The sequence below is a fragment of the Cetorhinus maximus genome, chromosome 12 (assembly GCF_964194155.1).
Source record: "Cetorhinus maximus chromosome 12, sCetMax3.hap1.1, whole genome shotgun sequence".
NCBI lineage: Eukaryota > Metazoa > Chordata > Chondrichthyes > Lamniformes > Cetorhinidae > Cetorhinus > Cetorhinus maximus.
Genome location: NC_135890.1, coordinates 110152748 through 110164838, shown reverse-complemented (window position 1 = coordinate 110164838; position 12091 = coordinate 110152748). Strand labels below are relative to the sequence as shown.

General features: G+C 42.5%; 1 protein-coding gene across 4 annotated transcripts in view; it reads right to left on the bottom strand.

The window, feature by feature from the left end:
- LOC144687864 (D-amino-acid oxidase-like) overlaps nucleotides 1–12091 on the bottom strand; it is a 31192-nt gene that overhangs the window by 10747 nt on the left and 8354 nt on the right. For all 4 annotated transcript variants that reach the window (XM_078554417.1, XM_078554418.1, XM_078554414.1 and 1 more), the window contains 4 exons: nucleotides 5205–5281; nucleotides 3799–3864; nucleotides 3317–3371; nucleotides 3081–3182 (listed from right to left, as the gene is read on the bottom strand). In XM_078554417.1, the coding sequence (XP_078410543.1) occupies nucleotides 3081–3182; nucleotides 3317–3371; nucleotides 3799–3864; nucleotides 5205–5281 (300 nt within the window). The remainder of the gene's footprint in view (nucleotides 1–3080; nucleotides 3183–3316; nucleotides 3372–3798; nucleotides 3865–5204; nucleotides 5282–12091) is intronic.

Here is a 12091-nt window from a genome sequence, read left to right as displayed (position 1 = left end):
ATAATTTTTTACTTTATTTTTAAAAAAGTTTCATCATCTACTTAATCTCCCTGAGCACCCCTGTGCCTCAGGGACATTGCTGCGCTCTTTTGTGTGCATGCGCGAAACAGTGCAGGCCCCGACTCTTCCTCCTCCCCCTGCTCGCACAGGTAGCGCTAAGCACTACTGGCCATGTGTTACGCTGGGCGGGCCAATGGCGGCGTGCAGCTGATCGCGGGCGGTGATCGCCTCCGTGCCCGGCCCCGCCTGCTCCCGCCCGCCATAGGGAAAATTCTCTACTATGTCCCCTAGTTCGAATTTCCCCCACTAGTGGAAACACCTTCTCAACATCTACGCTGTCAAGCCCCCTCAGAATCTTGTACGTTTCAATAAGATCCCCCCTCACGCTTCTAAACTCTTAATGAATAAAGGCCTAGCCTGTTTAGCCAGTCTTGACAAGTCAACCCCTTCATTCCAGGAATCAGCCTAGTGAATCTCTTTTGAACTTCCTCTGATGCCAGTATACCCTTTCTTAAATACGGGGACCAAAACTTTACACAATATTCCAGGTGCAGCCTCACCAACACCCTGTACAGTTGTAACAAACTTGCCTATTTCTAAACCCCAGCCCTCTAGCAATACAGGCCAAAATTCCATTTGCCTTCTTAATTACTTGCTGCCCCTGCATGCTAACATTTTGTGTTTCATGCACAAGAAGACCCAGATCCCTATGTGCTGCACTTTTTTGGAGTCTCGCTCCATTTAAATAATAGTCTACCTTCTGATTCTTCCTACCAAAGTGCATGACCTCACACATTAAACTCCATCTGCCAAGTTTTTGCCCACTCACTCAACCTGTCTATATCCCCTTGCAGATTCCTTATGTCCTCATCACAACATGCCCTCCCACCTATTTTTGTATTGTCAGCAAATTTGGACACATTACACTCTGCCCCCACCTCCAAGTCATTAACATATATAGTAAATAATTGATGCCCTAAGACTGATCCTTGTGGCACTCCACTAGTTACGTCTTTCCAAGCTGAAAAAGACCCATTGGGCAGGATTTTCCTCCCATCGGGGGCGAAGTTGAAGGGCAGGCGTGCACAAGCGCGCTTCCGATTGGCGTCCCCAATCGGGGGCACGGCGCCATTTTACGTGGGCGGGCCAATAAAGGCCCACCTAGCGTGACATCTGCACGGGAGCGCTGTGAACTCCCTGTGCGGGCTGGGGGGGTGGGGGTCCCAAATTCAAGAGTGTGCTATTTCGCGCATGTGCACAAAAGAGCACACTCATCTCCCTGAGGCTAAGTGCTGCCTCAGGAAGATCAGCTCTAAATGTAGAAAAGCTAAAAATAGAAAAATAAAATTTCCCTGACATGTCCCCTCATGTGACACTGTCACATGAGTTGGGACATTTCCATAATTTTTACAAAAACTTTATTAAAATTTTTAAAAACCTACATGAAATCTCATCCCGTCTGTGGATGAGGTTTCATGCTTTTTCTAATTCCCGTTGGGGCTCCTGGCCTGCCCGCCAACCTTAAGGTTGGACAGGCAGGCCCATTAATTAGTGTAATTATTCTGTCAATGGCCTCAATTGGCCATTGACAGGCGTGCAGCTGATTTTGCTGCGCCCCCGCTTACTGAAAAATTTAAATGGGGCACGGTGACATCGGGAGTTCCCCCCGACCTCACCGCACGTCATTTTACGCGTCGGCAAGTGGGCCCCTCCCCCTGCTCACCGACAGGAAAATCCTGCCCATTAATCCCGACTCTCTTGTCTTCTGTGTATTAACCAATTCTCAGTCCATGCTAATACATTACCCCCAATTCTGTGAGCTCCTATCTTGTGGAATAACCTTCCATGTGGCATCTTATCGAATGCCTTCTGGAAATCCAAATATACTGCATCTAACGGTTCACCTTTATCAGCTCTGCTTGTTATATCCTCAGAGAACTCTAGCAAATTTGTCAAACATGATTTCCCATTCACAAAACCATGTTGACTCTGTTTGATTGCGTTAAGCTTTTCTAAATGTCCTGCTATTTCTTCCTTAATAATGGACTCTGGCGTTATCCCAACAACAGATGTTAGGCTGACTGGCCTATAGTTTCCTGCTTTTTGTCTCCCTCCCTTCTTGAACAGGGGCGTCACATTAGTAGTTTTCCAAACTGCTGGGACCTTCCCGGAATCCAGTGAGTTCTGGAATATTTTAATCAATGCCTCCACTATATCTGCAGCCACTTCCTTTAAAACGCTTGGATGCATGCCATCAGATCCTGGCGACTTGTCTGCCTTTAGTCTCATTAGTTTGTCAAATACTTTGTCCCTCGTGATAGAGACTGTTACAAGGTCTTTCCTCCCATTAGCTCCTTGCTTATCTGATATCTTTGGGATGTTTATAGTGTCCTCCACCATGAAGACCGATATAAATTATTAGTATAAATTATCTACCATTTCCCTGTTCCCTGTTATCAATTCTCCAGTCGCATCCTCCAAGGGTCCCATGCTCAATTTAGCTACTCTCTTTCTTTTTATATACCTGTAGAAGCTCTTGCTGTTTGTTTTTATATTTGTTGTCAATTTACTTTGATCAATTTTCTCCCTTTTTATTAGCTTTTTAGGCATCCGCTGCTGGTTCTTTAAAAAATTCCCAATCCTCCTGCCTACCACTAGTTTTCACTGTTTTGTATGCCATAGTTTTTGACCACCTTTGTTAATCACGGGTGGTTCATCCTCCTCATCGAGTCCTTCTTTTTGACTGAGATGAACTTTTGCTGAGCGTTATGAAATATCTGCTTAAATTCTGCCACTGCTCAACCACTGATCTTCCCCTTCGTCGATTTTCCCAGCCCGCTTTAGTGATATTATGAATATTATTACAACAATTTATGTAGTCTATGATGCAGCAGAGGGTTAGACACATCAGGGCAGTTCATTGGAACTTCAGCATTCTAGTTACAGAGCCATATAAAGAGCTGCCTTAGTCAAGGCTCTTGCCACCCTCTTGGTGTCTGCTGTGAAGAAATCATGAAATAGGAAGAAAAGAATAATTACCCATTCTCCTGAACCCCTAGTGATTGCAAGATATAGAGTACCTTTATGATCTGCCCTCTAGCAGGTTGGAGTTCTGGGTCTGGCTGCAGCTCTTGAGCTCGGATACCTGTACAATTCACTGTCACATCAAAGTCTGGAGATAACTATCATAGATACATGCATAAAACAAACAGCATGTGTAAGAACACACTGACGCACAAAAAACATAGACACACTAATGATGTTACATAGGAAAACTACCTCAGGCATTATATGTCATAATGTTAGTCACGAATACCTCTTGGAAGGAAGTGATTTTCTTCTGAACAAACTGAACTCCATGTTCTTTTAACCTTAAATAAGATGAAAGATGTCTGTGAAGTTTGTTACCGGAATCCGTATTGTCATTTAAAATTATATTTCTATATGTCTTGCTAACACTTATAGCACAGGAATAAACTTTAGGCTTTCTCTACTAAAACTAACCATCTCATCTTTTCTTCATCATTCAATGCTTCCAAGTTGCAATGGGGCTCAAATAAGAAATCACTGTGGAGGCACTACAGTCACTGGCAGCTGATCTCAGGCCTACACAGTGCTGTTTCCCAGCTTGGAATTGGGCCAAGAAGAATTCTCACCTCCCTAAAACCTTAGATGAAGGCTTAATTTTATTTTACTATATTTATTGTAGCTCTTATCAGGATTGAGATCCTCAGTCACCTCAGATCAGCTAGCCAATACTGAGCAGAAATGATGTGGATAAAAATCATTGCATCTTACCTCTCCATCAACCACGGTAAATAGCTCTTTCCCTCCAACATTAGTGCAGTGTTAAACCAACCATAGCTGCAAAACAGAATATTCATGAATGGGAAGCAGATCTGTTTGTTGTTGGGTCATACCAAAAACCAGTGGTGGGGAAGATTTGTTCTATGTGTGAGGTCGAACAAAACTGTAAACCTCATAATTTATGAATGGCTTTGCAATTTCAATACACATAGGCGACAGAAGAAGTCTTCCCCCATAACTGTCATTGACTGTTTATTCATGTACTTGGACTGAGACAATAAACTTGCACATCTTAAAAGAGATGTGAAAGCCTTGAAAGAATGATTTGTGTTCAAATCCTTCCATGACTTGGTCCCTTCTTATAGCTGTAACCTCTTCCTGCCCCAAAACCCTTGGAGATTTCTCTGCTCCTACAGCTGGTGTCTTGTGCAACCCCGTTTTCCATCACCCCACCACAGCCGGCCGTACCTTCCATTGCTCAGGCCCTAACCTCTGGAATCCTGTTCCTAAAACTTCTGCATTGTTACTGTCACACTCCTTTTTCAAGATTCTGCTTAAAATATACCCATATGACCAAATTTTTGGCCACCTGTCCTAATAGATCTCTATGTGATTCAGCATCAGATTTTCTCTGATAATACTCCAGTGAAGCTCCTTGGAACAATTTACTATATCAAATACATTTATAATTTTAAGCTGCTGTGGTGACAACAGGGAGGCCCTAAAAGAAATTCCCGTTTTAACACTTCTTCACTTAGGACTTATCAGGACTTAGCGTGAGGCGTATTAATGAATAAATTCTGTATTTTGTCTTATAATACAGAAAAATATCCTGGCCCCAAAATTCTAGAGTTGGAGAGGGCAGAAAGTTTGATTTCCACTCAGGAGGGAGCCTAAATTTGAACAGAACTGATTACTCTGGTCTGTTTAGACATGCAAGGGCCTGAAGTGCAAATTATTTTCTCTTTTGGAACGGATGCCTTAAAAAAAAAAATCACTTCTGTCTTCAACCTGATTGAACTTAATGGGATTTCAGGCGGAGTGGCTGTAACCCTCTACAGGTTGATCTGACTATGATCATGGGAAGAGATTTAGTACTATCAGCATGGTCTGCAGGTAAGTGTTCTGACACAGGGTCACTGATAATCTTATTCTTTAGAAAATTAACCAGGAGCATTTTTATCAACTCAGAATAGCAGTTTGAACTTTTCTTGATGACCAGTCGTACTCAGAAAGATTGTCCGTTAACCTAAAGTGTACACCAATAACCGTTGTTTAATTAGTGATGTTTTGACTCTGGATTCAATTTCTGCATTGCAGGACTAGAGCATTCAGTGATATCATCGTCATGTGAAGACATTTTAGGATAGCTCAGAACCTTTAGGGAAAATAAATACCTAAATCCAGGAAACAGTTTGAGTTCTTCTTCTGTCAAGTGTCTAAACCCCAAAACAGCATCTTTCCAGGATGGGTCCTTAAAAGGATGAATGAGCGAAGAATCAGATTAGATGCATTTTCCTCAGGTCCTGAAATATTAGAACTATACAATGTAATTTGTTTTCTTGCTATAATCTCAATTGCACATAGACAAACAGCATATGTGTTGATAAACAAAATTTCCTATTTGTCTATCCTTCTGTTTACCTAGCTCTCTGAGATTAGTGGTGCACTGTGGAGTTGGGACAAGTCCATTGGTATTGAGTTATTTGACGTAGAATGACACCAAGGGGAAGCCAATCAGTTTCCTGTATGAACTCAGACAGATGCTCATAGCTAGGAAAGATCAAGTCGCTGTGGACTGTAGTAGTTAATGCCACACCTATCAGAAAGTATCCATGTGCAGGAAAAGAAAATGACATTTTTAGAAATTAATATCATAACTGAAAATTTCCACCAGCTTCTAAAGAATTTTTGATGTGATTTGAGAATATATATAAGTATAGATTGAATCCTTGATAGTAATGCAACATTATGTAGTTTTCAGCTCTCAGGATATAACTTGGACAGAAAGTTCTTCTCAATGTGCTGGCCAGTGATATCAACTTGCAGACATCAAAGCCAAGAAATCACTGTTGGCATTATTAATGAATGCTTAATGGGTTCACATTAAATTCCTCAGTTCACTTCTTTAGCAAAGGTATTAACTTACTGAACAAAACTGTTAAATGCCAATTAAATTAACAGACAGAAGAATGTCATATAAATTCATGGGGCAGAATTTTACGAGTCGGTGGGTGGGGGCAGGGCCCGCTCGCCGACACGTAAAATGATGCGCGGTGAGGTCGGGGGGAACTCCCGACGTCACCGCGCCCCATTTAAATTTTCAGGAAGGCGGGAGCGCAGCAAAATCAGCTGCGCGCCCGCTGACCTGTCAATGGCCAATTGAGGCCATTGACAGGGTCAATTAAGTGATTAAAGGACCTGCCCGTCCAACCTTAAGGTTGGCGGGCAGGCCAGGGGCTCTGGCGGGAACGAGGAAAAATATGAAACCTCATCCACGGGCGGGATGAGGTTTCATGTAGGTTTTTTAAAAATTTAAATATAGGTTTTGTGAAAATTATGGACATGTTCCAACTCATGTGACATTGTCACACGAGGGGACATGTAAGGGAAACTTTATTTTTCTATTTTTGTCTTTTTCATACTTAGTGCCGATCTCCCTGAGGCAGCACTTAGCCTCAGGGAGATGAGTGCGCTCTTTCGTGCACATGCATGAAAGAGCGTACTCTCGATTTTGGGATTCCCCCGCCCGCACAGGGAGCGCATAGCGCTTCCTTGCGGACGTCACGCTGGGCGGGCCTTAATTGGCCCACCCACGTAAAATGGCGGCATGCCTCCAATCGGGGACGCTGATCGGAAGTGCGCTCGTACGCGTCCGCCTATTAACCTCTCTGCCAACGGGGGGAAAATTCAGCCCATGAAGTGCTGATTCACTAATTACACCAACCATAAATTCTAAGCACATATTCTTGGCAGATTTTCTTTTGTTGCCCCTTTTACAACAATTTACATAGTCAGTTACAATGGCCAAATCGTCACATCACCAATCAATGCTGGTAAATGTGCATTTTTTTTTTAAAACATAGAAATGTCAGGAGTAAATGGGCAGAGTTCTTGCAAAATTTTCGCCTTCCTCAATAACATGCTGTATCAGAGAATATTAACTATGGATCAAGGAGGCTATAAAAGATAGGGATGAAAGAGATAATCATATCATGTCTTTACTGCACTCACTGCATAAATGACACAACGGGCAGAATTTTCTGCCTACCAGGTAGGTGGGCCCGACCCGATTTCCAGCGGGCAGGGAGCCAATCCCCGCTGGAGAAGTGGGGCCCGCCGCCATTTTAAGTGGGCGGGCCAATTAAGGCCTGCCCAGTGTGACGCCCGGCGGGAAATGCTATGCACTTTCTGTGTGGGCGGGGGGGCATTCCCCAAATGCGAGAGTGCGCTCTTCCGCGCATGCGCACGAAAGAGCACACATCTCCCTGAGACTAAGTGCTGCCTCAGGGAGATACCTGACAGCTGTATAAACATTAAAAATAGAAAAAAAAAATCCTTAACATGTCTCCCTCATGTGACAATGTCACACGAGATGGGACATGTTAATAAATTTCACTAAAACTTTATTCACCTTTTTAAATCCCTACATGAACCTCATCCTGCCGGTGGATGAGGTTTCATGTTTTTTCTATTCCCCACCGGGGCTCCTGGCCTGTCCACCAACCTTAAGGTTGGATGGGCAGGTCCTTTAATTGTTTTAATGATCCTGTCAATGGCCTCAATTGGCCATTGACAGATCGGCGGCCTCACAGCTGATTTGGCTGCGCCCTCACCTTCCTGAAAATTTAAATGGGGCGGGATGACATTGGGGGTTCCCCTCGACGTCATCCCGCGTCATTTTGCGCATCGGCCCTGCCCCCTGCTCGCTGACGGCAAAATTCAGCCCAATAAATGTTGCATGCTTTAACCATCATAATTCTATTTGTGTTCATTTGACATTATTCCAAGTCAAACACAGTAACCAAAATTGACTCATTTAGAAACTGCAAATAATAAGATTTTGCATTTGTAGCTTCTTGGAATTGAAGATTAATTGGCATTTGGATCTCTGATCCTCTTGCTTGTGCTCATTTTTGCTTTTGTGAATTGAGACATTTTGCTCATCCCTGTCAATGGGATTACAAAGCCATTGATAGCAATATGCAAATATCCACTTCAGCTCTTTGTTTAACAATGTATCAAGTCACATAATAACTCATCATTGAGTTTCTTGTTTAACTCTTTGTTGGTTTCTTCTCAGTGGAGTCTTTGGTGTTCTCAGGGATCTGCAATGGGATCTCAGTGTTTTGCCAAATAAAAATGATGAAGAAATAGAGAGTTGCATATTCAAGTTTGCAGATGACACCAAGTTAGAAGGCACAGTAATTTGGGTGACTGGAAATAGGAAGTTACAAAGGGACATAAATATACAAAGTAGGCAGGAAGTAAAGGTTGAGTTGTACATAGCTTTGGTCTGACCCTATCTGTGGTACAGCATTCAGTTTTGGGATTGCACTTCAGGAAAAATATATTGGCCTTGGAGTAGGGAACCATCCATCAGAATAATATCATGATTTAACGGGTTAAATAATGAGGACAAGCTGCATAAACTTGGCTTGTATTTCCTTGAGTTTATACGGCTCAGGGGTGATCAAATAGAAATATTTAAAATGATTATGAGATTCGAGAAGATAGATTGTTATGAAACCATGCTTTATGAAGAAATTACTTTATAAATGTATTGCTAATTGAATTTTTTGAAAGATTAAAGCCATATTCCAGGGATTTGAAATCACAAAGATAGCTGTACACAGGCACCACTGTCCCTTCTACATTCCAATACCATTAAGTGGAACCTAACTGATTGGAAGAACCCATCAAAGTCAATTACCTTACGGGAATGTGAATGAACCACATCCCCTGTCCCCATTTGCAGGACATCCAGTGTCAACAGGGTGGGGAACCAGCATTAGACGTAATCACTTCAGACAAAGGACTCTGGCTGATAAATTCCCAACAATAATCCAATCAAGTTACAACCGGAATACACTAGCCATGACTATATTTAGGTCACTGGGCAGTTGGAGAGGGTCATGAGACAAGCCAGCTAACTCTGTGTGTTTAAGCTCCTGTTTTCTTTACAGACCAAAGGCACAGGAGGTGCTGAAGAAGCAAGATCCCTGTGTGTGTCTTTCTCTCTCCCCAGGCAACTTGCAAGTTTTGAATCCTGTCTGCTGTTGCTTGATTCTCCATGTGTCACACTCAGATTTTAAAAAGAACTCAACAGTTTAGCTGCTACCTTCAGAAGAACAGATAAAACGTCTGTCTACATCTTTGAACCGTCTCAACACCGAGTTCAGGCTAAAACCAGCCAAGTCACCAATTATCAACCTTCAAGGACCATGTAGCTCTAACTTTACTGACTTTAAATTGCTTACTCGATCTTCCCGATCTGTAATCTATTTGCTTGTGTGAGAGAGAGAGTGTGTGTGTGTGTGTGTGTGTGTAAGTTGGAGAGGTTTTTATTGTTTTTCTTAGACCAGGTTAAGTACAATAAAAACTATCCTTTTTTCAAAAAGCTCAAGAAAATGTCAGTATGTGTCTTTTATTGTCATATCACGTTAGCAGTTAAACACTCACTGAATTGGCCAGCATATCCCTTTTTAAAAAAAACTCTTGTGGTCCAATGAGAATTGGAAAAGAGGAGAGTCATTCCACCCCTCCTCACCTGATCATAAGCTCACAGAAATTATTTCCTCTGGTCGAGGAATCTAGAACACAAGTGTTTAGCAGACTTAGGACATTTAGCAGCAAAATCAAAAAAAAACTCTTTTTCACACAAAAGGCAGTGGAAATCTGAAATTTGCTCCCAAAAAGGCTGTAGATGCTAGGTAATTTATTTTTAAATTTAAGTAAGGGAAAGGTATCAAAGAGTAGGGAGTTAAGGTGAGTAAATGGGGCAGAAGTACAGATCAACCTTGATCTAACTGAATGGCTAAGCAGGCTCAAAGGGCTAAATTGTCTCCTCCTGTTCCTATGTTCCTTACAGGTCCTGTAATGCAGGCTGGAGGATCAACCAGTAAAATATTTGTGCTGACTTTTATTAGAGTCTCTGCAAGAAATTTTTCTTATACTGATTTTGAATTGTGCAATGTTTAGTGGTCTTAGTCTTTTGTTTATTTGTGTCTCATACTTTCAATCTTTGTTCTTTAGTTCGGCCATCTGTGAATGACATGAACCCTGAGTGACTAGATCCTTCAGTCACTATGCTCCTGCCCTCTGGATCACAATCCTATTAGATCACCAACAAGGCTTTCAACAACAATAATCTATGCTCATTTAGTGTTTCTCACATACAAGGAGGGATCTCAAAGCACTTTGCAAGGTAGAGAAAAACAGTGGACATTCAGTAGAAACTAAATGGAGAGAAAGTGGAAAAACTTGGAGGGAGAGGCAAAGGCACTGTCAAAGAGAGGAACAATAAGCTAGTGTTAAGAGGAGCACAGTGTAAAAGGGAGTAGCCTAGTGTTTGAGGAGCAGAGGGTATGCATGACTGGAAAAACAAATAGATTATGATGGTTGAAGCTCTGAAGGTGAAAGTGTAATAATTTTCATAATATTTTTCTGGTTTATTGTGAAGTTTTTATGTTATGAGGGAAATATAGTTTTAAACACTTATGAAATAATAGAATTTACATATTAAGAAAGAAAGAAATATATACAAAGGAGAATGAGGCTATGTTTCAGGGGAACGCATTGTAAGATCTAACAGAAGTGTGTGAAGCCTCCAGAATTTGTGCATAAACCTGCTGTCTACAAAAACTGGAGCTGGAAAAAGCCATTTTGAATTCCACTGTCCAGGGTATTGTGTTAATTTGCTGGATCTGTTTAAAATCTAAAAAAATCTATTTTTGTATTGTTGCCTTCAAGGGGGTGTAACTGGGAGTCAGGTTAATTAGGGATTTTAGGAGTTATTATAGTAGTAATTTGTAGTTCTATGTATGTGCTTGAAATCTTTTCTTTCGTTAATAAATATTTTAATTTTAGTTTTTTTTTTAAGTCTGGGTGGAATTGTTACTTCCGAATTCAGTGCATGCATCTCAAAATAAATACAAATTGCAAAACCGTTATGATAGCACGATCAAGTTTCCCCTCATGGATTTGATCTGCCTGGCATACATCATCTGTTGCATCATAACAAATTGAGGTTGAGGACCTTGAAATCAATATGCTGGATATCTAGAGCAGGTTATACTAGAAGAAGACAAGGGGCCTAAAGTTTCTCAGAGTGGCAATCAGCATCGGTCAGATTGTCACTCCGTGCCCAATTTCTTACCTGAATTTTTTCCCAGCCTCTCTCGCACAACCTTCCAATTCAGGCAGGGTGAAATCCAGGCAGTGGAGTGCATCCTTGGGGTCTAGCGTCGAAGTGCAGCAGAGTCAAAGGGAAGGAGGCCACGTCCCTTTTTTATGGCACTAGATGCCGTAAACCAGGTAAATTTAAAGGTCCTTTGAAGTTTAAAGGCCCTTGACAGGCCAAGGAGAAGGTAAGTATCTAAAGTAAGTGGATGGGACTTGGGGGGCGGGGGAATCGGAGGTCGGGGCAGGGACCTGGAGATCGAGGGAACTGAGGCCGGTGGGGGGTGTTGGGGGTGGAAAGGTCGGGGGGTGTCAGTGGTCAGAGGGATGATTGGAGGTCGGGGGTCATAGGTCAGGCGTCGGGGCTCAGGTCGGGTCAAGTTGGGTCTAGCCTGGAGGTGAGAGTCGGGCCTGGCAGTGGGGAGAGGGCGCAGAAGAGCCCTATGGGGGTGGGGGAATCCCATGGGGTGTTAGTTGGGGGGGTGTAGGGGGAGCCCTTGGGGGGTTGAGGGGATAGCAGGAGTCCTGTGGGGGTCAGCCTGGGTCTGTACAGTAGTTACCCAGAAGTTAGAAGTGGTTTTAATCCTTCTATCCTTTTCTGGGTATCTATTGGTATAACCCAGTCGGAACCATCCAAAGTTTACGACTTAAATCACATTCTCAGATGGTTTCTATTGCAAAGCAATTGCCCAGGAGAAGTTTGCACTTCTGGGCAATTGCCGTGCTTCCCCAAAGCATCTCTGGTGTACCCCCAATACGAATTGTGAGTAGTGGGAGGTGGAGGCCTCTAATGCTGGTGTAGCATTAGAGAAGTTGAGACTATAGGTGATAAAGACACAGGTTAGGGTTTTAACAGCAGTAGAGGAAAAGTTGGGGCAGAAGC